Source organism: Diadema setosum, chromosome 16, assembly GCF_964275005.1.
Source record: "Diadema setosum chromosome 16, eeDiaSeto1, whole genome shotgun sequence".
NCBI classification, from domain to species: Eukaryota; Metazoa; Echinodermata; class Echinoidea; order Diadematoida; family Diadematidae; genus Diadema; species Diadema setosum.
The window spans coordinates 30,496,432-30,522,799 of record NC_092700.1 but is presented as its reverse complement, the minus strand read 5'-3'; the positions used below and the strand labels follow the sequence as shown (position 1 = coordinate 30,522,799).

Sequence of the window (26,368 nt, the reverse complement as noted above, 5' to 3'; positions counted from 1 at the left end):
CAGGGGTTATATTCAAGACATCTGTCTTTAAGAAAGATGTATTTCAGGTTTACCCGACTATAAACACAGAGATTACAGATATAAACACATATACGAACAAGACGCTAATTAAAAGGCACTTCTTACATCAAATCTAGTAATAACCAACATAGATATAGTTCTTTGCAACAGTCCAATTGAAAGAGTCTGAACAGGAAGTAGGAAATATATATCTTTTTACTTGTGTTTCTTCTGATAATGCCAAATAAAATGGAAAAAAATACTGATAACTCTACTACACACTCAGCCATGAGTGGGTCATTCAAGGGCGGGTCTCTACCGTTACCCCTACCCCCCTCCCCCCTCCCCCTCCATCTAGTAGCGGGTCAGGACCATCAGGAGGACCAGATTGATGGCCGCCCCAACGACGCCCAGTGACGGGAAGCCGAAGTGAGTCAAGAGCTGAGCCCCGACGATCGGGGCCACGGTTCCCAGCAGCGACAGCCCGGCATGACTCAGACCAAGGATGGTACCTGGTGGATAGAAAGGAGGAGGAAAAGGGTATGTAGAATGAGGAGCAGGGTTTGTCATTAAAAACTACAACATTAACAACAACAACGACAATGACAACGAAACAACAACATCAACAACAACAACAACAACAACATCAACAACAACAACAATCAAAACAAAACTTGTGGTTAACAAGGGATGGGGCACAGAGTGCAAAGGCTTTGACAAGACTCTCTCTCACATATTCATGTATGTTAAGTTTTAAAGAGCTGGTAGAGTGGGGATCCATGGGTGGCCCGATTCATTCACTGCCCATCGCGGACATTAAAAAAACTGAGAATGGCATTAGTCAGTGAGTACGTGCATCGAAGTGTATGCCCATCAGTAATGGTCAACTCCAATCAAGATTCTTTGGTTGTGTATGTGTTCTTAATTAACCCATTAAGGATGGACTGATTTTGATAAAACATGCATTTCCCATAGACACCTGCCCGAGTATACTTGGGACTTGTCCTGAACGGATTAAAAAGAAAGACAAAAAAAAAAAACAAAAAAAAAAAACCCACAGCATTATACAAAGTGTCCAAAGTCCCTGCCCTGGTACAGAAAGGGTAAAATATGGTATTAAAACTTGGTCAGCAAAGATTTACTAATTCTTTGATGAAGAACATTCATATTTGCTACAGTGTCATAAGGTTCATGTCTCAGTGAAGTTTCAGTAACCATTCCTACTCTAACCTTGTCCTTCACAGCTCAGAACTACAATTAGTTACAAACTACCCTTGGCAATGGATTCTCCTTCACCCTGTTTTTCTCACCAGCTTGCTTTATACCAGGTTCACACAGCTCAGCTCATTAAGTGCCATGACAACCCCACCTTATCCCAGCTCTAGATATAGCTGCTGCGAGACTATTTGTGGAGTAGGCTAACTTTTCCCCAGAAAGCCGGTGAGGAACAGAAACGGGGCTTGAGCTTTCCACCAGGGAAATTGACGGGCTTAACAGGAGCCGGGATTTAGGGGGCCTCAGTCACAGTGAAACTGGTGTGGGGCTGAGGCATAACGTTGTCAACGAGAAACATCTTTATGCACGAATGTCACTCAGGTTCTTCTCAGCAGCTGATGACTCACAGTAACAGTACTTCTTTTTTTTAAAAAGATATATCAAAAGGAAGATATTAAAACACCTGCTGAGGATCACATGAACAGACAGGCATGATCATGTATGTATAGCAAGTCTTAACATTACTTCACTTTTAAAGTGGCTAAATCTTACACTTGAGCTTCAAAGATAGCTTTAAGTGTGATTACAATATAGCTCATGGTCCTCCTTTGCTGCTTTACACTTATCAAATCAAAATCAAATCAAAATTAGTTCAATGAGGACATACAGTGCTGCAAACCTGTAGAGTCGTATGCAATAAACTCACTTCTTGTTAAAAAAGAAAAAATTGAGAATTCTTTTCAGTATATCGATTTTTTTTTTTTCTGTGTCATTCGCATGCTGGCCAGTACCATGTACTTTGACTGAATTAACCCATGGTGTGCAACATCAACATAACACTGTTCACGCCACATACTTGGCGAGGTTTTCACTTTCACGAATTTCGTGAGTCAGGTGCTATTCATGAATTTAACAAGAAACAAAATTGTTAACTTTGATCTCGTTGTGTATGCAGACGTACTGTACATGCACACATTTCTTTGTTCAACATTGCTGTACTCCACGATCACAAATTTACCCACTCACAAAGTTGTCTGGCGGTCCCGATTCGCAAAAAAAAAATTAGACTCGCTAGATATATGGCACAAGCAGTATTTACCGCCAACAGAGTGCTATGTTCACTGATGTGTCCTCCAAAATGGCATAAATCATAGTCTCTGCCCAATGATCTTGGCTGATTGTGTTGGATTCATAAAGGCTTCACTGGTAATTGATGTCCGATTACCTTTCAACTCATGAAATCCTAGAAGCCAAATCCTTGTGGCTAGGTGATGTATCTTTTTATGATAATTTTTCTTTATTATAACTATTCATTATCACTGTTTTATAAAGTAGAGGAATAAGAAAATCCTTTCATGTGAGCCCTTTGCTGTCAAAAAATTATTGTTTTTCTTAGATGCAGATTTTTAGACATCCAATTGATTACTAAGTTTATAAGTAACGTGTAATTTGGCAACACATTTGAGAAGAGTACAGTTCATGTATTCCTCCTAAAGTGGCAAATCTTCATGAATTTCTTTCACAGTTTGTGCATCTTTGATGATTTTCATCAGCTTCATCTAATCTTTCTCCAATACACGATGTGCAGTGAAAGTCACAGGCGCCAACTGTAATAGTGATGACAACCATTAATACTTAAGCAAATTTTCCCAAGGACTACTAGAGAGGTTAAGGACCTAACCTTCTTAATTTAAAAAAAAAAAAAAGGGCTTTTGGATCAAAACAGCCCAGCCCCACCACCATCATTGATTCCCCAAGCACCTTTCATAACTTTCCCCAAGATGTACATGAATGGAACAAGTACCTCTTAGCAACCATTTATGAACAGCATCAACAGCATTTGGCTTGATGTTGGAGCAGGGAACACTTTACAACTTTACTTCAACTGCAGTTTTTCATTTCCAAATGAATTGCCATACAAACTGATATCAAGGCAAAACATTCATCTTCCTTATTGCATTATTCTTGCTGTAATCGTCAAAAGCTAATGTCAAAATTGAATCAAGGTATTAAAAATCGGGATTGATGTGTGGTCTTAAAACTCTGATTGTCCCTTAGTAGGTTAATCCCTGTGGTATAAACTAGAATCCATGGCCTCAATGATCTAACAATGATATCATCTGCCGCACATTAGCCTTGAAGAATGGCCTGGTTTACAGGCAATTTGTGGTTGCGAGAATCTAAACCAAGCCTCTCGACGGCAGACATCATTTGCCTCCTACAAACAGAGTCATGCACAACAGTCGTGGGATGGGGTAGGGGTCCTGGGCAGCCCCACCTCGCTGTTCCCCTGTACAGGTAGCTTTTAACAAGGTGTGCTCTTGTGCACCTAGCAAACAAGGGGGTTGGAGTTGGGAGAGTAGCTACTCGGTTTAAGGTTAAAGGAATGGGGCTGCCGGTACCCAACTTTTTTGTGTGTGAGCGTTTGTGAGATAATGAGAAACCTCACATGAAATATGAAAGAACATGTAATTCTTAGAGGAATTCAAAGTTTATTTGATGAAAATTGGTCTCGAAATGGCTGAGATAATATCCAAACAAAGCTAGCCTAATAAAATGTGACAGGCCACAATTTTTATTAGGATCGCCTTGTTTTTACCTTTTTTTTTGATATCTCAGTCATTTCAAAACCGATTTTCATCAAATAAACTTTTAATTCCCCACAGAATTGTATGCTCTTTAACATTTCATAGAGTGGTTTCTACATATCTCGTAAAACGGTAAAAGCTAAATCCTCACCTCAACCAGAACTATACCATACCTTTACAGTCTTAGTGATAGGAATGGGAACACAAATAGGGTAGGGGACAGGAGTGTTTGGGTTTGGGATGGGTTTGGGAATAGGGTTTAGAATAAGAATTTGGGGATGGGACTTGCATTGGAGCTGCAACAGGGACTGGACTTGGGATAGGGTTCACAGGTTTCTAGGACAAATTTGGGGGTTGGGGTTTGCTGGGGTTGGGGTTGGGGTTGGGGTTGGGGTTGGAGTCTGCGGTTGGTTGAGCCACAAAGGAAATGAGGGCGCCGCTCACCAGATTCGGAGGCAGGAACCGATTTGGTGAGGACGCTGGTGATGACTGTACCCACGATGCAGTTCCCGCAGGTCATGGGAAGCATGACGCCCGCCAGCTGCCAAGCATCCTGGACCATGGTCTGTCAGTAAAATATCCATCAAACAAACATGGGAGCTAGTCATCAATCCACAAATTTGTACAATCTATCAATGGGTCTTTTCATTTATGTCTTTCTTCAATGTATTTCACATATTTATCAATTTGTTGTCTTTTTCCTTGCATGATATTATTTGAAAAAGAGTAAAATGCCCCCAACTTTCTTTTTCAACTTAATACTCTGATTTTCATGAAAATAATTCCTCTTTTTTCTTACAATTCAATTCAACTCCATGTTGAAGTTGACTAAGACAAATAAAAGCAAATCAGACAAATACAGGATGGCAGCTTTGCAAATAGTCCCCCCCCCTGCAAAATAATGATGATGATGACGATAATAATGATATGATGATAATAATAATAATAATAATAATAATAATAATAATAATAATAATAATAATAATAATAATAATAATAATAATAATGATAATAATAATAATAATAATAATAATAATAATAATAATAATAATAATAATAAGAGTCATCTTGCAAAAATGTTGCAAAACAACAGAGATTTAATGTGAAGGATACATATTTTTTTTTCACTTCACATAAAAAGAATTTACTGCATATTTGTGTGTAGGTCAATGGGAGCCTCTAGAGGCCTTGTTATTATCACCTCGTCTAATTTGCATATTATGTGGTTGCTAGCAATATCACTGTTTGTGGAAAACATATGAAACTTTCATAATTAGTAACATTCCTATTCTTGGTTCAATATTGATTGAATTTCTACTATTCTGTGTTATTTTCTTTTATTTCACTCAGAACATGAACATGATATGGAATTGAATTCTAATGGGGTCTACATGTCTGTCTACAAACTTGCTTTGTTCGCATGAAATCTTCACGAATGGTCACTGGCACTCAACACATATAGTGGAGACAAGAACTTTCGCCTGCATTTTAATTTCACGAATCTTGGCTCTTGCGAAATTCGCGAAATTAAAATGCGTGCGAACATTCCGGGTTTTACAGTATAAGAAACTCACCAGTCCAAGATAGCTGAACGCCAAGACCACGGCACTTCCCCTCAGCAGCCTCATCTCACTAAATCTTTTGGTCAGCTCTCCAATCACAAAACCCTGTATAATCTGTTTTCAGCAAAGGAGGAAGAAAGAAGTATTAACCAATTGAGGACTACCTGATTCTTTTTGCAACTGATTGACAAATTGCCCTACACTGATGTAAATAAAAGAATTTGAACTCATTTATGAATGATTGAATATGAATTCATTTATGAATTTATGAATGAATTTGAATTCATTTCATTTTTGTTTCATGAATTTGAATATCTGATTTTTACCTTTTAAAACAACACATTTCCCACAGACACCTGCCCGAGTACACTCAGGACTGATCTGCAAAAGGTTGCAAGTGTGTGGCTCACATTTTGTGAACTGTGGATACCAAAAGGCATAGAGTAGGCTGTGGTGTAGACATTGGAAGATGTTGACAAGTTGTGACGCTTACAAAGACACGTCCTGGTCGACCATTAAAAGAAAGAGAAATTATCATTATTCAATTTGAGACCAAACTGGGGAATCATTTATGTATCACATATTAATGGACTTTCCTCATATGTTACCAAAACTCTCATGGTCAGCTCTTTAATTGCAAAAATCCTGGTTGAATAAAAAAAAAGTTTGTATATTAAGTTTTTAAATGCTCATTCTTTTTCTTACTTTAATTTTTTTTTTTTTTTACATTTACCTACTGTCTCAAGTGCTTTAACTGATTGGAGATAAATCTGACATGTGCAGACTGGCTCACAAAATATTTAAGTTCTGAATTCAATAGATGACTCAACTTCGTCCTTTCTTTTAATAAAAGTGCATACAGAGTTCAAGGTAGTGACTCATGGGGTAGCTTTGAATGTCACCGACATGACAGCAAAAAGGGTTTTCATCCCACACATTCAAGACAAAAAAAAAAAAAACAATAACAAATGCAAATATTAGGCCTACGCTTCATGTTACAATTAATCTAATGAAATATGGGTATAAACCCATCCAAATTCCCTTCCAAACCTGTGATATGGTGGGGGGATTTTTCTGAATTCCCTTCCAAGAGCCCATGATGAGGGGTACTGTAAAACATGATATTTTCGCGGCATGAAATTTTCGCGAATTGGAGCCGAAGGCCTTTTTCGTGGCATGAAATTTTCGTGAGTTGCCTCTAACTTTCAATGCGTTTAGTGTAGACAAGAACTTTCATGTGCATTTTAATTTCCTGAATCTTGGCTCTTGCGAAATTCGCGAAATTAAAATGCATGCAAACATTCCTCATTTTACGATAATTTTGATGCCGTCTTTTCCAAAAGCATGTGACAGGGGGCCAAAATATCAAGCCATCATTTCCATCCTTAAAGGGGTGTCTCTAAGAATCTGGAACAAGCATATGTGTATGGTTGACTGCCTCTGGGATTCGGGGGCCAGGTTTAGGGATCATCTTGTTGGCCGAAATGCACAAAAATTTCTGCTTATACAGTATGCCTGAAATTCCTGACATTCCATTGTGAAGAAAATAAGCATTGCTTTGAGCAAAGATGAAACCGGGATCATCAAAAACACAAACTTGCCAAAGAGATGCGATACTCACAATACTGATGACGCCCTGGAAAGACAGGAAGTAGCCATTTTGGTCCGAGGTGAGCTGGAACTTCTCCATGATGATGATGGCAAACATCGAGTTGAGGATCGCTCCCGGCAACCCGGCGATGATGTTCACCACGAGGAAGAACGCAGCACTCGGCGATGATCGCACGAGGCTCGCAAATTTTTGAATACTGAACAGGCTGCCACTGGATCTGTCTATCAGTACAAACATGAGAAGTAAAGATGAAAACAAAAACAGAATACAGACTTAATTCTCTCAAAAATTACTTTTGGGCACTAACATTTATTTGGGCACTATAAAACATCTTGCGACAATCTGTACACACCACACATGGATAATTTGGGGTAAAATAAGTATGTGAAATGTACATGGGCAAAATCATTGTTGAAGGGGAATTCCATCCTAATATTCAATTCAACTTTATGCTGCTTTGTATGAAAATGGAAATATCAGAGAAGTAGATCAGTGAAAATTGGGGCAAAAAAAAAGTGGACTCATAAAAAAAAATATATATTCTAAAAGTTTAGAGAGTAAGACAAATTGGTAACTCTATGTGATCTTGGTGCTGAGCAACTTTCCATTCTATTTGAGAAAAAAAAAATGGAAAAAATATTCTTCAGACCTGTTCATAGTATATCGGAATAATATGTTTTTGTGTGTCCACTTCAGCAGATAACTTCTGTCTCTGTGCAAATATTTGAAAAAATGAAAAGTAGTGAAAATTTCAGTTGCAGCACACACCCCTTCACTCTTGCGCAGTGTAAGCTATGGACCAACACAGACATTCTTTCTTTCTTTTATAGTACTTTCAGTCACTTTGATTTGGTGTAAAGCACCTTGAGCATTTAATGAAAATGGAAAAAAGCACTATCAAAATTGTATATATGTGTCATTATCGTTATTATTATTAACAAATTTAAAAAAAAAATGTTCTGTGACTCATGGGTATAACTCGCCAGAGACATACAATGTATGTCACCTTTGACCCAACTGATCTTGTTCTAGCCTCACCAGACTGTGGTTGGGCAGGTTGAGGTGGCTTGGTGGTGGCTGGAATGAAGAGGAGCACAAGAGCGATGCTTACGCAGGAGCCAAGGCAGGCTACCGCTGCGGCCGACTGTTCACTGTGAAATGGAACAGACAGGCAAGACACTGGAAGATTACTAGAGTACTGAGCAACAGGGGAATCTCAGTATAACAAGGACCTAGAGACCATAAAATTTACCTCGTAAGATCAGTGTTCAAAGACAGAGAAATATCGAGATTTGGGACCTGCAAACCCATCTTGTTATAGAAAGGTTTTATGACATAATCTGACCCGTTTCATTGAGGTTCCACTGTATGCGATATCTTTTTTATGCAGGTAAAATATGGGAAGTTTATAGGCCTACAGGGAACCTATCCTTAGAATGAGTGTTCATTATAGGTGAAAGAAGACACTATTGTACAAAGGAGATGTTTGCACGGGAAGCTTCTCCCACAGCTATAGCAGGCTTCTTAACCCCATACAGAAGCTGTGGAAAGTAACTGAGTGCACACAAAACATATTTATGGTGTTTAAGGGAAGTTCATTGACATTTTGACCTTTGACCTTGTCAGACTTCACCCATACTAAAACCTGACTGGCATCTTTAGGTGATGTGCCTGTGGTGTGAATTTGGTGATCATAGGTCAAAGCTGTGGAAAGTTAACAAGAGTACATCAAATTGTTGATGATGCCAAGGACACAGCAGCCACTGCGACGGAAAAGTGACACCTGTTTCCTCATTTCCTCAGGTCCGCTACACAGGTGAGATAGAAACAAAGACATTCTAATGTAAAGTGTGGATGTTCCGAGAGCCAACATGTTTTACATTTGGTTGCTAATATTGTTGCTTTGTTGTTGATATACTGGCTAGAATGTGGAGGTGCATTAATAATGTGGGTGATCAGCAAAAATATAAATTTGGACCGATCCAGCATGGATCTTTGCGCTAACCTTGTGTATACACTGACCCAGCCTCCTATAAGTGGGCCGACAACGATCCCAATGGAGTAGAACATGCTAACTTTCCCCAGAGCTTCTGTTCTGCCCGCATCGTTGGTGAGGTCAGCTATCACCATCTGGGTTCCTGCAAGATGAAACCACATGACTCATGAGAACCAAGCAAACAGTCTTACTACTGAAACTAGTATGGGATGATCATAAGTCTACAAGGCTCAACAGGAGTTAAAGGGATTGTATAGTTTTGGTTGAGACCTAATTGCAGGTTTCTAACATTTTTGTTGTTGTTGTTTTTTTTTGGTGAGATAATGAGAAACCTTTTATGAAATATGAGAGAGCATGTAAGTCCATGAGGAATTCAACGTTTATTTGATGAAAATTGTTTTTGAAATGGCTGAGATATCCAAAACAGAGAGATTCTAATAAAGTGTGGGACCCACACTTTATTACGATCGCTTTGTTTTACTTTGTTTTTGGATGTTTCAGTAATTCCAAACCCGATTTTCATCAAATAAACTTTGAATTTCTCTTAAAATAGAATGCTCTGTACTAATTTTACATAGGTGTTTTCTTGGTATCTCGCAAAAAGTTAAAAGCCCAATTCTCATCTCCACCAATACTGTACCATCCCTTTAATCTCTTCTCAATATAAATACACTTGAGTTAGTAATCAACATAAGCAGACACCTTTTTACATTTCTCTTGGTACTTTTAACATAGGAACAGAGGCAGCAAAGCCACTATAAAGTGTATCTTTCATTGTTTCATTTTCATGAAGTTTGTGAGTTGACATGTCATTAATTAAATTATAAAATATTTTGTCTGTTCACTTCTCCATTTCTCCCTCCCTCCCTCTTTCGTTCTCTCTCTTTTTTAGCTCTATTTGACAACAACAAAATATTGATGGGTCAGAAAATAAAAAGTAACAGAAATAAGTCTCATTTTTCTTCAAATTACAGCATTAGCGAGTAAACAGTGCAATGCACTCCCGTTATAATGAACGTACAACGAAATAAAAATTCAGGTTGCAACATTATCTGGTCTATGGGTTCATATTGTTTAGCTTTGTGGTTATAACGAAATTTCGATATAACGAAAGAAAACTGCCAGTCCCGAGGACTTACGTTCTAATGGGAGTCCACTGTACCATAACGTGCAATGCTTTGTTTGATCTTGCTTAATAAAAAAAAACAAAACAAAACAAAACAAAAAAAACATGCGGTGAGAAAATAACTTCTGGCCAATCACGAAACCTAACTGGCCTCACTACCATAACACTTTGAGCCACAGGATCTGATTAACTTGGTAGTTTGACCCCCGAGAGCCAGCCATCTCCTTCTTGAGAAAGGTAACACAAAATGTTCAGAAAGTGATAACCCTCTTCCTAGACCACTGCTCTGTAACTAAAAAATGCAGATGGGGATCTGAGTCTACACACAAAAAAAACCCCACATTTCTTGTGATGCGCAGGGGCTTGGTGGGTTAAACTATGTATGTGAATGGGCACCTTGCAGGCTCATGGGGAAAAATTCACACTAAAAATTCTAATCTGGTGTTCTCATGCGACACATACCGTGGAATGAATGAAGGAAGAGGGAGGGAACTCTGGAGAGAAAGACGAGGGCAGTGTTCGTTGCGATGCTCAGGGTGCCATAGACAGCGGCAGCCGACGTGTACGCTAGGGCCAATGCAGCGCGTCCCCCGTAGACATCCCCGAAGCGGCCAAAAATGGGACCGCCAATGAGAGCAGCCAGGGAGAAGAATGTCTGGAGGTAGCCAAAGGTGACCATGTCTATTCCTAGCTTCTTGGTCAAGTACTGGATTGGCAACCATCAAAAGAAAGTCAGATGTATACAACAGAGTAAGTGTATATGGGTGTGTGTGCATACACAAATGTGCAAATTCATACCCAACAGAAAGGATGATAGGATGATGGTGAAGACAAGAGGAATACACAGATATAATTTTTTTTTTTTTAATAATGTTTATTTACATACATTTAAAGTATGTCCTAAGCATTTTGTTGGCTTTTTCTTCTTAATTATGGAATACAAATTACAATCTATTGAGAAAGAAAGGGCAAGAAAGAGTGGAAAATATATATATATTTTTTTAATGAAAAAGTACCTGTACATGTATATGCTAATATCATAAAAACACATTTATATGATACAACCTAGATGGTAAAAAGAAAAGGAAAGGTGAGCATTTCTAAGCATCATTCAAGCATGCCATGATTCAAATAAATGGCTGTACCATCAGTGAAACATGTACAACTTCTAATCAGTAAGAAATTTCAATTTAATATCAAATCTTGGTTGGTGTATGGCAAGACACTAGCATCATTAATTGAATTCAATTGGCAAGGTCCATCTTCAAAGTTGCAATACAAATATTGATATTATGAACACTAGTTCCACTAAACAGTAAAGTGTCCATGTACACTGTATATTTGTATTCTCATTGATCACTGCATACCTGGTTAGTAGTAATTCCTAAAGCTCTTTGAGACCTACAGGCCCATTATACGAGTCACCGTTGGAGATGATAAATAATGCAAAACGCTGGTATTGTATGTTGTCAATATCCAGTAACCTATATAATTAAATGAATGTTACTCAGCAACTGGTGATGATCAAAATGAAAATCATCAAAGCAGGCCCTACTCAAGAAAATATGAAAAATAAAATAATTGACCATCAAATTGCTATTCCAGTTAAAACAGGTCTTCTCCAGATCTACATTGTATCTAAGTTGAATAAACATAACTGGTGTTAGAGTTTTTATTTTGGGCCCTCCAATCTTGGATGGTCTTGTTTTGCCTGAATTTGTAGTTGAAGTGAACATGATATTGCATGTACAAAGTTTGTAATTGAATGGATAAAAAATTCAAACAAACACCCGCATAGTGTAAGTTATTGATTGCAAATCAAGGAAGGTGATTGATAGTTTTTAGTACTGCATTACCGGTAAGACACCGACTTGAATCCAAAAACACACAGCGTACAGAAAGGCATTTATCAGGAGTACTGTTTTCACAAGTTCAACGTTAATTCTGGTGTTATGAGCGCGGACTTGGGTCCCGCGGTTTTGTCCCAAATGCTCCATGTTGGTCCTTGCTTGCTGCTTTTTGTCACTTCTGGGAACAGAGTGGATTTGTTCTTGACTAGTTTCCTCACGCGTGAAGGCGTTCGCGAGAGCGGATGCTCCGCCACGATCTCCGGGGCTACTCCGGCCGGGCTGTTCGGGAGGGAGTGGGTCTGACTCACCGGCGGCGGCTGCGTTCTGATTCTTGGAGTTACGGTTGTTCTCATCAGAGGTCGGTTTAGGATAACTTATCATGTCAGAACTTATAACGCGCTCGCGATCGAAGCATACTTCTCTGCGACCTGTGCCTAGAGGTGCAAACACTTCGGTGAAGAAAAGAAATACAAAAATTCGCACTTTACATGATTGTTGTCTCTAGCATTTGAGCTTTGGACTCGCAAATGTACACGTCTACGCTACGGGTATCATACACGTTACTAATATATATACACACACACACAGACACACACACACACACAGCGAGCGCGAGTACAGCTGTACGATCTGTGACGTGACGACGAAAGGAGACGACAATTTCGCTGCGCACATTCAACCAGCGCCTGTTGAATGTGGGTGCTTTGAACACTATGTACTACACTCCACTATCACACTAATTGGGAACCAGCTCAAACTCGTCCTCTTACGCATATCTTCAGTCAAAATGTGAGTGCGACCATGTGTCTGTCCGAACAAATTTTCATCAAAAACTAATTGTAATCATCAGAAAATCATATTTATTACGCGGTTGTATACTTTGATGTCTTGATTTCGTGTTGGACTGAACAAGTGTTCATTTGAGTGATAAATTAAGTGTATATATATATAAAAGGAATGCGTTCAACTACAACTTGCCCAATACAAAAGGCGGGTAAGACCCGCCAGTGCAGTAGCGCACATGTTATCGTGCTATTGCGATGCAATCCATGCATTGCACGCAGTGGGGCAACGTGGTTCGATTCGTTTCGAGCTCTGTGCATGCAAGAGTCGGTGTATTTGTACATTTAACAGTTAGACAGGCTAGGCAGGCTGGGCAGGCTGTAGTGTAAATGCCTGTGACATGCGCTTTGCATGAATAGAGGCCTCTGACTTCGACCAGGGAGGTGGACTACCTCCCTGCTTCGACTGAGCGCTCTCAGCTCTGGAGCACTGCATATGATCAAATGATATGGCAATGCACAATGACAATTTACAATTTGGGTAATCATGTAGAAATGCACACCATGCACACCTACCATTTCCTTCCTTAATTTGTCGATAAAAACTTTTCGTGGCTATCAGAAATGTCAAGATGAACCATATCTGAAGGTTTCATGAAATTTCATGGCCAATTACAGAAGAAAAATAGCTAATTTTGACTAAAAAGTATGCCGATCGACGGCTGTATCACGGTCGATCAGGGTAGCATGATTGATGATCGATTATGTGGAAAAACGATATAATGATGATGATCGATCGTTGTAGTCTGTGATACAGCCGTTTGTTTGGTGTTTAACCACAATTACGTCGGCTTAACAGTAAAAAGTTGAAGAAAGAAAGTGATCTCGATGCGTCTGTTTTTTGTTGTTTTAGTTAATTTTCTCCTGCGTGCTGCGTTTGACTGTATATGAACATTGTATCTGTCAACATATTTTGCTGACTGAATGATGGGAGGATAGTAATGTGTACAAAGCAATAAAAGATTATAAAATGGACCTTACTACGAAACAAAAGCAAAAAATTCTTGTATACATAATTAATAAAATGAAATGGAAAAATGAATAGCGTTATACTATCATAAAAACAATAATTTATGCCATAAATTGAACTTATCAATTAAAAATATAAATTTAATACCATTTACCATCACCAGAAACAAACAACAAATCCCCTTCGAATTCAACTTCCTCCTCATCTTCTTTTCTCTCTCTTTCTCTCTCTCCCTCCTTCTAATAACCTTACTCTTTTCTTCCACTTTTCCTTCAACCTCATTCTTTTCCCTTCACTATTCAAATTAAATCAACAACTTTTGTCATGATAAAATCAATACTTGCCACAATTTCTAAAGAAAGGACGTCTAAATCCTGGTATGAATAATCTGTATCAATAATTTAGATAGTGATAATCATAGTGGCAATGAAAAGAATGAGAAAAAATATGAAAATGAAAGTAGATCTAGGGCCCACACGTATTGCGCAAGTCGTGTTAATATTGTTAGTAAGCGGCTAATTCGAGACTACCAGAATCGATTATAATCGTTGACATCGTTCTCTGTGAAATCGATACACTACTTACTACGTCGGAACTATGATCGCGACCGACGTTCTTTTCAACTCCGATTTCTCATTTTTCTTCCCTTTTCGGCTTTCTAATTCTATGAAAACTCTCTGATATGGTTCAATTTAGCAACTCCAAGAGCTGCACAAAATTTGATTGACAAACGGCGAAGCGAACGGTAGGTGTGCATTTCTACATGATTACCACAATTTGTACCTTTCAACATGTTCAAAGAAGTAAAAGAAAAAATATGAATTGTCAATAAAGTCTGTAGACTGCAGTGTGTATGATGTAGAATGTCAATGACAATGACAATGTGTTGTACTGTCGCTCAAGCACCGAAAGGTATGACAACCCGAAGTTATCATCCTGATAATTATTCTACTTCACACGGTTCTTCAACTGCTCTCGCCAACTCCTTCCATAGAACAGCGAAGGATTGGAATAATCTGCTGAGTAATATAAAGCAGATTCATAAATTTGACACATTTAAAGGTGCATGGTCCCGGTGTTTTAGTCAAATGTGTACGCGGGCGCACGGCGCAAGTTTCCTGTAGAAACCTACTTGTACGCTATCGACTTCTCTTTGGCGCTTACGCTTTGGCCCACTTTCCCGAGTCCGAAGAAGTCCGATTCACTGTAGTCAGTGGTCCGATCACAGTTCGGCTCATGATTCGGCTGAGGAGGATGACAGCATAAGCAAACTTCTTTTGTGATGTCATAATAACAAGCACATATGCACGCACCCTGGCATTACTACAGACTGCGCGATGCACAAAGAAGACAACAAAGGCAACGTTACTTAGCAACATCTACGCACTTTACTCTTGATGACAGCTCAACTTCGGTAACCTTCGTATCAATGCTAACGGTGATCGGCAGTATCATCAACAGCGCCATCTATACTACCGGGACTATGCCCCTTTAAAGAAGCGCTCCAGCGTCACCTCCGTTGTGATTAGCTGCACATCACACCACAGTGCTGAGTGATACTCTATCCAGAGTTTTTCAGCGTATTCATCCAGATCCAGAATATTGTGACTCCATTTTTTTTTTTTTTCATTTTAGCGTTAAAGATTATTCTACGTAACCTTAATGTTAGATCCAACTGTAGTGCGAAACGTCTACGTCTAGCGTTTAGAGTCGGGGCACCAGTTTGCTGCAGGGGTTCAGTTTGCGGCACCCTTAGGAATATCTAACCATATTTTCTTAAGTAGAAAGGTTTTTTTTTTTCTAAATTGTTTCATTTGAAGAGCAACTGAAGAGCTTTCTTATGATACCAGAATCATGAAATAACTCGGATGATGGCCTTCATAATTCTAATTTAAACCGTCTGTGTCACGCTGTTTTTTAAAAAGTAGATGATCTATGACTTTCTTAACAAAACGTTAAGATTTTGTTCTGTTGCTCGGCAACCACCATCATCCCTTGTTTGTATCTTTTTACAAAATCTTACTATCAAAAGAGGCCTGGCATGGTAAGGATTCCTCGTGTAACTGTGTTAAATATTCTAAAATTCATTTCCTTTGTCAGTTTTGAGGATTGCAACAGTGACCAAAATGTCGGGGATGGGTCCGGTTTGCGGCACCCCTATGGGATTTACACACATAGCGCTATCTTATATGTCAAAATGGGTGGAAATTGATGAAATAAAGCGATCTTGAAAAACTATGAAATCGTGAAGGATCGAGATAATGGATCCAAATAAAGTGTTCTAACAAGCTGAAAACTAGTTGGACCATCAAAAAATTATTTGGTTTTTGCAAAATTTTAATGTTTGAAGAAAGCAGGGGACATTTTTGTGTGGGGTGCTGCAAACTGGACCCTCCTGCCGCAAACCAGGTCCTCTTGGTGGTTGCAAATTTTTTGCATAAAATTGATTATTATGACTAGGGTAATTGTCCACCATACAAAATTGTGATGCTGTGTCAAGAGGCCTTTGGTACCTCTTCCAGTTAAAAAAAAAAAATATATATATATATATATATATATATATTTTTTTTTTACATTATTTAATTTCTGTTGCCTGTTTTACCAGAATACTACTAAATACCCTTGAAAAGGCCTTAACCTGCCGCAAACTGGGTCCGCTACTCTATGTTCATTTTACATTCCTGTCAGGAAAACAACTTTGTACCAATTAGGTTCGACCTCCCGTGCATGCCGAAATTCAAGTAGACTTGACTTGTCTACTAGACCTATGTGGGCGCAAAAAAAAAAAAGAAGGAAAAAGGGGCATTGGATTGATGTCACATCAAGGGATGGTCACATTTTGGACAATGATATGATCAAATTATAGACACAGTTTGTTTTTAACTATATACGTAGATCTCTAGTTTTAACACAAAAAACAACCAAATGAAATTGTCATTTTGTCTTTTCATATTTTGATTTTAATTCTCTCTCTCTCTCTTTGAATCTGCATGTGGTAATGAATGTTGGATTCCAGTTTGTCTTGTCTTTAAATCTGCTCCGGCGATCCTTGAGACACACAAGATGCCCAGGGAAGACAAGGCCACGTGGAAGTCCAACTACTTCTTGAAACTCACCGTAAGAACTCTTGCCAAAATTCAGAACCTCTCGCCTTTTTTAATTTTTTTTTTTTATTGTAGTTTTTTTGTTCCACAATGTGTGAGAACAAGTATGGACAGTTCTTAGTGTATTATATGTTTTATCACCATTTCATGTGTTTACAAATGCTTGTCATCTGCAGTAATGAAAAAAGGGACACTAGTGAACAGGAATTTAGATGAGCAACGTAGGTCAAGTGTAATACAGATCTTGTAAGGTTACATCACATATAATGTAGTGATGCTTGTGAAGGCCATTTACTTGTGATGGTGTGTGAGTATGACTGAAGTGCTGGTTATTTGAATTGTTTCAATGTAACTACCATCTCTTTGCCTATCCTAGCCACATAGGCATGCTGTTCAACCATTAGTCTGTTTAGTACTGGATGCCAACAACTGGAAATACAAGAAAGAAGAATAAACAGAAGAATGGAGAATGCAGGGTACATTTCCATTAATGTTTTTTTGTGTTTAAGGGGGTGAAGAATGGATACAATTGGTCCTAAATATGAACGAAGAAATGCCAACCAATCCTTTCAGAATTATTTCATCCTGTTAATACACTGAAGTTAATTTAATGTATGTCAGTTCCTTATACAGTGCACTCCCGTTATAACGAACACGGTTATAACGAAATTTCGTTATAACGAAGTAAATCTTCTGATCCCAAAATTATCACCATTAAAGTCTATGGTAAAAAATTCGCTTATAACGAACACGGTTATAGCGAAATTTCCGTTATAACGAAGTCTTTTCCGAGCGCCACAGACAAAGAAAAACAAAAGAAATGTGCTCCGTTATAACGAAATGCGAATTGCTTTCGAAAATTCGTAGCAGAACAAGCATTTATAGCTTCTCTGCATGGGTGAACGCTTCACACCACTGTGCGTTCGCTCTTTGTGTCACGCACAGTTTCTGAGGGGAACTTGCGTTTATTATTGTGATACAATGTTATCCCATCACATTTCACATAGCTTTCCAGTGTATGATAAGTATTCAGCAAACAGAATATATGTGGTTTTCTTGTTTTCGTTATATATTGTATTTGTTCGGTTATAACGAAATTTCGTTATAACGAAAGAAAACTGCCGGTCCCGAGCATTTCGTTATAACGGGAGTGCACTGTACTGCATGTACTCCGGCTGTCCAATCATCTCACAAAATGTACCAAAGGTAACATTAATTCACTCTTTGGAGTACAGACAATATACATGTGTATTTTAGGAAGACCTGCAACTCTGTCTCTCCTATCAAGACAAAAAAATGCAATGTCCAGTCTTTATTCCCTCTTCCATAGGAACTCTTGGATGAGTATCCCAAGTGTTTCATCGTGGGCGTCGACAATGTCGGCTCCAAGCAGATGCAGGCGATCCGCTCCTCCCTGCGCGGCCACGCTGTGGTGCTCATGGGCAAGAACACCATGATCCGCAAGGCCATCCGCGGCCACCTCGACAGGAACCCAGATCTTGAGAAGTAAGGATGGTAGATTTAATGTGTGCAAGTAATTGTCATTTTAAGTGGTATTCATGTTTTGAAAACATCTGAAACTTTAAAGTGCCATTTCTTTTGGCTATTTTGCACATTATACTCTTTGATTTTGATCCTGGGAAAGTTTTAGGGAGAATTATGAAAAAAGTAAAATTCACATGTACTGGTAATCACTTTGTCAATCTGGCTTTATAATGAGGATTTCAGACAATTTTTGTTGCAAAGATGAAATGAATAGTGTTTATGGGACTTCGATTTGGTTTTTGTAAAGACTGCTTTTGTTTGAGATGTCTGTGATACAGGACATCTCTAGAGCTGCGGAGTCTCTCAATTTCTGAGGGAGTCTCTCTGAAAAATGGAGCCATCTCTTTATGTTAGGACAAGAGAATATAAAAGCCATCCTGATGTTGGAATTATTGTTGTCTGTTAAGTGACACAAGAATTTCTCCCTGAATGCTCTATGGAACCTCTCTAATTTTTATGTGTGAACATTAGCCTGCTCGTATCTATTACAAAGAGCCAATTCTTTTAATCAACCATGTAAGATAAAGGGTACAAAACTTGAGTTACTATCAGCACCATTGAATCTCTTCATTCCCGTGTCATTTGTATAGGCTGCTCCCCCACATGAAGGGGAATGTCGGCTTCGTGTTCACCAAGGAAGAACTCTTGGAAGTCCGAGACAAGATTCTGGAAAACAAGGTAAAGTAATTTTCTGATGCAGAACCCTACCTTCTCTCTTTCGTACTTCTCCAGACAGGCATGATAATATGTTAAGTAATCCAAGATGAATGAAAATCCATGTTACGTGTGTTCACGAAGTATAACAAAGACAAGTACAACATACTTGGAAATACTTGAATGACTATAATCAAGTGACATGGATGCCATCGTGCCGTGCCATTCACGTAGACAAACTATGTTGATAATTTAGTGACATTCTGACAGTTTATAAAAATGGTAATGCTTTGCATCCTTCTTAGTTCAACCAATGTTTGTTTATTTGCCAAATCAAAAAAAAAAAAATAACTTCCTGCACTGATTTCTTTTAAAGGGTGGGGGCTCTCAGAAGATTTTATGATTTATGAGGCGGCATATAAGGATATTTTCCTTGTGTCGTCATCGGTATTGACGTAAAACCACTCATATATGGGGTCGTGATGACACCGGGGCCCGTTGCTAGTGTGCTGCATTAGTGCCCTCAGAGCCAGAAATGGCTGAACCCACTGAGAGCCAGCAGCCTCGCCTTGACCAACACCAAGCCCTTGAACCACGTCTGAACCCCATTTCGATCATCCGCCTTCGGCATGGAAAGTACACGTCCAAGTTACCCCAGCGGGAGTGCAACAAGTCGCAAAGGCCTGCAGAACTGTATAATATGATATAAATGGGCAGTGATGAAACATGCAAAAATTGGTACCTATGGATAATTTGTAACCCTCATCCTCATAGTGTTACCCAAAGGATTATACGTGTATATCTTGCTTATCACCCATCTTGCCTGTACATCTGTGTAAACTCATTTTGAATTGGTGCAGTCAAACGTGAATTAAAGTGAAACAAGTGAAATCCGTACCTTTTCTTGGTCATACTTCTTTTTCTTTCTTTTTTTGAAGATAACATTTGAAAACTCTTATATTATTGTTTGCACGAGGCAGCTGGGAGACACCATAAAGTAGTCAGAGAAAGTTATAAAAATTTCATGGTGTACTTTTGTGGCCCACTGCTAAACTCTGTGAAAGTTTTTAACTCAACATTCCACAAAGGTATCTGATCACCAAATGCTAGACCTAGACAAAATTATGCAGAAATTGTCAATCCTCAACCAGGAGGGCCTATTACGGCATATCTTTCTCTCAAAGTGCACAGTGCACCTCTTTGAGCTAACCACATAATGTCTCAGATGTGTAATTTTGTATTCTTTTTGCTCACCCTAACCCCCTCTCATCAGGTTGCTGCCCCCGCCAAGGCAGGCTCCCTTGCCCCCATCGACGTGTACATCGACCCCGTCAACACCGGTCTGGGTCCAGAGAAGACCTCCTTCTTCCAGGCTCTGTCCATCGCCACGAAGATCTCCAGGGGAACCATTGAAATCCTGGTGAGGTTCTTTGACGCTCTTGAATTGCTTCTGTCATGATCAACGAAGAGTTGAGTCATGTAGGCATGCACCCAAATCAAATTATGTGCGATCATTGTTTAACCCTATCTGTGTCACGGGCCGATTAAATCGGCCCAAAACCTGCCATGTAAATGCTTGGGCCGATTAAATCGGCCCTATTTTGATTGACAGATTACTTCAAAGGCTATGACACTACCACTCTCTAAACTCATTTGTGATTGGCTGACAGTGTAAGGAAACGATATCCAGTGTGCAAAAAAGCTTCCCCACCTTCAACCAATCAGGAAAGCCTTCTCAAAGTCAAAAGAATTGTGGTGGCCCCGCCCATGTTTATTTGCATTCAGACTGCAATGTATTGTGTACAGTTTTGCTATAGGCTTCTTGTGTGGAGAACTTACACGAATCTGTATATGTGGGACTGTAAAAAGATCGCCGTGTGCGATGAAAAGATCGTACACATGGGTCAATTTTCATCCATTTTATCTAAGTCAATATAGTAAAATATGAAGTGAAAACATTCAGGATAGGGATTTCAACATCTTTGAATTCTGTGAAGGGGTATGGTTTTCGTGATATCGGCCTCATAAATGAACTGTAGAATAAATGAACACTGCACATTCAGTGCAGCAGTTGAAGCTGTTTACTCAGCACTAACAGCGGTGCAATGGGTCTCTAGTTAGCCGGGGCTAGCGGGGCAGGGTGCTAGGAGCAATAAGGGTACAGTAGCCTCCTACCCGCAGCTGGACAGTCTCGGTCTCGAAGCTTAGAAGCCGAGGTATGTTTGACTGTCGATCATTATTATCTAATAAACCGTTACTTTATGAAACTTATGTTCAATGTAGGTTTATCATAAAGCAAATGACTACATTGATGGTTCAATTCTGTTCAATGAGGAGAGTGCAAAGGAGTCTAGCATACTCAACAGGAATGGACACTCTGAAGACTGAATATTTTCAGTGACAATTTTTACCCTTAGATTATCTTACCATACATGGCAATATTATAGGACAAGAATAATCTAAACTACAGTTGAACCTCTATTATCCGGCCTCCCTTTATCCGGATCTCTCTATTATCCGGACGCAATCTCGCCGTGATTTTGCCCAACTCCTTGAGAACTCCTACACAAACACACATGAATTACATATTACTTCCAACATGATTAACATACATTACATCAAATTTCCTTCCAAATTGCTTACCCTCAGACATTTTAACATCCCCAAACATCCCCAAATGTAACAATGAAAAGGTTGCAGTATACACATTACTACATGTGGTACTACAATGGGCTACATCAGTACATGTGTATGTATGTACATGTATAAAGCATTGAGTCTCCCGTATCCGGCCAAATCCCTTATCCGGATGAGCCTCGGTCCCGACTTGTCCGGATACGAGAGGTTCAACTGTACAAGTAAAAGTCGTATAATCAATTAATATTTTCATCCTGACTAGATGTTGGCATGCTTTATCTACTTTCATGCCAACATTTCATTCATAAAACCAGAAATTGTGCGAAGTGTGTAAAATGTAGGTTGTACTTGCCACACACTTTTGTTCATAAAATGAAAAGTACTAATGCTACTGACAAAATAATCACATCATCTGAAAGCTGAATAAATTCTCTACAACATTTGTAAGACCTTTTTGGGGTATAAGAGCATATTGTGTGAGAAAATGAGGTGGTAACATGTACAAGTAAGTCTGCAAAGATAATTATGTGACATAAGAGGGCGTCCTACTTAAAATGTGAGGGCGCCCTCACTCAGATTATTATGTAATATGAAAGTATAGACCATAAGCTTTTAAATGATGTATAACATGACACATTAATGTCAATAATAACAATCAGAACTGGCCAACAACAATCCCATGTCTCCGCACTGCAAAATGTCTGAACATTCTGGCTTCGTCTATGTGACAGAGATAGGGTTAAGTCATACTTCAAACACTCATTCTTTGTGATCAATCCAGAGGCTCGTTTCGGCATATTTTTGTGCCTAAGAACAGATGTTACTGCAATATTGCCATATTTTGAAGAAAAAAAAAATAGTACATTGTGTAACTGATCGTTTTATAATCACTGAGAATAATTTGAGGTGTTTATATAGAAAAAAGATACTCCTGCATGTAAAAAAAGATAAATCCTGCACAACTACTACAGTGTTGGAATCATCTGTTATTTCATAGATGGGGTCTTTTTATCTAGAAACATTATCTTAAAATATCCCAGTATAGAAATGGTTCAAAATGTGAGAAATATAAAGTGTGGTCAGTCTTGTGTAGTTTTAAAAAGGAAAGCAAAGGCTGTCGTGTTGTGCCCCCTTATTTTTCACCTTGATGGGCATGTAGCCACACATGGCAGCAGTCAGTAAGATTAATTTAAGATTTGGATATCTATCAAGCTCAGAAACCACAGGAACCTAACCTACAAGATGGCAGGGTGAGATTGAGAATCACCCTTTGCTTTTTTGCCTCCCTAATTCCATCAAGTCATGATGACACCGGGGCCCGTTGCCAGTGTGCTGCAACAGCGCCCTCAGAGCCAGAAATGGCTGAACCCACTGAGAGCCAGCAGTCTCGCTTTGACCAACACCAAGCCCTTGAACCACGTCTGAACGTCGCACATAAATAATGTATTGAGTCCCATTAATATTCCTACCCCATGGGACATTGATTTGAAATACAGTCTCATACCAAAATTTCGAAGAGGTTCAAAATCTTGCCAAGTGTTGTAACTGCATCAGTGAGTTGGGGATAGATTTTCATATCCAAGATCCTCTACGAGAACGAGTGCTTAATGCCTTCCACATCGAATGCCATGTCTTCTCCAGAACCGAGTTCACCTGATCAAGAAGGAGGAGAAGGTGGGAGCTTCCGAGGCCACGCTGCTGTCCATGTTGAAGATCTTCCCCTTCTCCTACGGTCTGGAGATCCGCCAGGGTGAGATCCTCAAGCTACTCAAGACTGTTGTACAATTAGTTGTAGCGTGCAGTCTTGTATTTTTCCTGGTCTGCATTTTCATGTCGAGATAAGACACTGTACAAGAGAGAAAATATGATAATCTGGGGGGACGTTTAGCATGACTGAATATGAAATTGATAATCTCTAATCAGTTCTGTGACGTACAAGAATTGCACTCATGAGCAGGGCATTGTCTTTCTAAAGAAAATGAATGGAGCACCAAGTAATTATGATTATTATATTTTTTTTTTTTGTATTGTAGACTTGGAAGTGCAGTTAATTGATGATGGTGATGTGGCTGATCTTTCGAGATTTATCACTAGGTTACTTGAAAGTTATGGGATATACGCAAAGAAGGAAATTGAGAGAATATTGTATCTTTTATCTAAATATCTTCATTTTGATGTGAGCTGATGAATAAGTTTGATTTTCCCAACCTTTGGCACCAGTTAGTTACATGTCACAGACCTCTTCTTCTTCACTTTATGGAACTTGTGGATATTACCATTTCTAATTGCTCTGTTATGGTCTAATGCCCTTGACTTCTCGAACTCTCCCTGTTCAGTTTATGAAGCCGGCTCCGTGTTCCACCCCAGCATCCTGGACATCACAGATGAGGACATCTGTGCCAAGTTCTCTGCCGTGAGTACCGTTTGCCTATTTTTGCGATGTGTGTGTTGACCATTGAACATCTTCATGTTGTTCAATTGAAACTTGAATATTTGCCGGCTACCCAATGGGGTTGGTTCCTCTTTAGATTGTTTTGCTCTTTTTGGCTTGTGACAGTGATACTGAGACCGTCATAGTGTCAGCTTGAATTAATGCCTAAAAATGTACAGAAATCTTTTGTTCATAATGCCTCAGCATGGATGCATTCCATTTACCATGGAACAGCATTTATGCTTTTTAATCTCGAGTCACTTCATCTTACATTTTAGTGTGGAAATTTATTTGCTATGTGAAATTTTGAGTATTGACTTGCTTTCTCGCAATTATGAAAACCTCTTTTCCTCTATGGTTCTTGCTTTCTTCGTCGCAAGACCTGGAAATTTGTCTCGTCCATCTAGATTTATCACAAAACACTGCTTTCAATGTGGGCCACTTCACTGCCACATGTGCCTGAACTTACAAAATGTCTGAAGTTGATTATTACTTGGCACCCCCACATTGGAGTCAGTCACCAGATTTGATATGAATTAGGCAACTGAATACACACCGTTATTATCAAAGATACATCCATAGTTACAAGAAATTGTTTTGCTGGTGTACAGGAAGAGTTGGGGATTAGAAGCTACTCCAACACTTTAGAAACACTATCAATTCAAGTGAAATGTGTCTTGGGGACTAATCTCTTAAATGCTCTTCACTTCCGATGCTATATGACAGGGAGTTGCCAACGTCGCCGCAGTCTGCCTGGAGATCGGCTACCCAACCACAGCCAGTGCCCCCCACTCCATCGTCAATGGCTTCAAGAACCTCCTAGCGGTTGCCGTGATGACAGAGATCGAGTTCCCCCAGGCAGAGCAGGTAAGCGTCGTGTCCGTTGTTTGATGTTTTGTTCTGTTTGATATCTGTTAAGTCATGCATGAAAAATTACTTTTTTCTCTCCTTATTGCCATGATGATGATGACGATGACGGTGATGGCGATGATGATAGTGGTGGTAGTGATGATGATCTTTATTCATGTGTACAAAGAATTGAGAAAAAAAGAGAGATATTTGAGGGATATATTAAAAGATATCATATAATGTGTGTTTGTGTGTATCTATCTGTTTGAAAGAAGAGACTAAAAACAGTAACAACAACTGTGTGTATTCCTGTGTATGTGTAAATGTCTTACTGTCGACTGCATTTTTGTTAAAAAATGAAAATAAATAAATAGATAAAATGAAATGAAATTAATTGATTGTGTGCATTGGTGTCTGTCCTCGTCCTCAACAGGCAAAGGCCTTCTTAGCCGACCCATCTGCCTTCCTGGCTGCCGCAGCTGCAGCTGCTCCGGCCGCCGAGGAATCCAAACCCGAGGAGACGAAGAAGGAGGAGTCGGAGGAGGAATCTGACGACGACATGGGCTTCGGTCTCTTTGACTAGGCCTTTATGGCGTGTGGAAGGGAGCCAGTCTGTTTCAGCCACACTCTGCCGTGCACTACCGAAGATCTTCAGTTTCTATGCTATGCCTGTAACATCTTGGCATGGAAGAAAACAGTGGCTTTAGAAACACATCTATCTCAAGGAAAAAACAGAAAAATACTACAAATGCATCATACATCATGGCTAACTGTTGCCAAGTTGCCAAGAAGACAACCCACTCAAGAAGAGATTATATTTTCACAAAATGTCGTGTTGTTTGTGTTTCCTATAACACATGGATAAGTTCAGTACACTAATGTTTTCTTGGGGTAGTGGTGTTTCTAAGAAGCTTAATACTTCGGATGAACATCCAAGTTGATAGGGTTTTCATGAGTTTCTGTGCAGGAGAATGTGACTAATAAACTTTGGCTACTACACCCTAATATATTTTCGTGCTGACCTGTCTGTATTCTTGAGTAAAAAGTTAATGAATGGTTGCATCTGGCGTGGAAGTATGCTTTGACTGACATTGTCCAGTGTTTGTACAGCGAGACTTGTGTTGCTGATGATACGTTTGGTGGATTGCTCAAAAGATTACCATGTAGTCTTCTATGTTCTGATTTGAATGCAAGTGAGTTTTTGTTTGATGTCGCAAACTACTGTCTAGTTTGCATATAATTTGCATATTTCAGATTGTGCTGTTGATCCTCAAGGCTTTCGAAAAATGTTTGAAGAAGTACTTAAATTTAGTTCAGTGAATTCATTGTCCAGTTTCGAGAATCTAAATGCTGTTGTCTTTCGCAGTTGAAAGCACTAACTGTTAGT

The 26,368-nt window shown here is 39.2% G+C and overlaps 2 protein-coding genes across 2 annotated transcripts; one reads left to right on the top strand and one right to left on the bottom strand.

Annotated features, from left to right (window-relative positions):
* Positions 1-354: 354 nt before the first annotated feature.
* LOC140239813 (solute carrier family 22 member 18-like) lies at positions 355-12,330 on the bottom strand. Its single transcript, XM_072319635.1, has 8 exons — positions 11,956-12,330; positions 10,562-10,805; positions 8,983-9,115; positions 8,016-8,128; positions 6,987-7,198; positions 5,378-5,479; positions 4,248-4,368; positions 355-512 (listed from the first exon to the last, which is right to left on the bottom strand). The coding sequence occupies exons 1-8, from the start codon at positions 12,328-12,330 to the stop codon at positions 355-357; spliced, it is 1,458 nt and encodes a 485-aa protein (XP_072175736.1).
* Positions 12,331-12,696: 366 nt separating this feature from the next.
* Positions 12,697-25,986, top strand: LOC140239485 (large ribosomal subunit protein uL10-like). Its single transcript, XM_072319320.1, has 9 exons — positions 12,697-12,738; positions 16,778-16,878; positions 18,196-18,371; positions 19,001-19,088; positions 20,338-20,484; positions 23,343-23,451; positions 24,038-24,114; positions 24,859-24,999; positions 25,415-25,986. The coding sequence occupies exons 2-9, from the start codon at positions 16,825-16,827 to the stop codon at positions 25,562-25,564; spliced, it is 942 nt and encodes a 313-aa protein (XP_072175421.1). The 5' UTR covers positions 12,697-12,738; positions 16,778-16,824; the 3' UTR covers positions 25,565-25,986.
* The last annotated feature ends 382 nt before the right edge of the window (positions 25,987-26,368 follow it).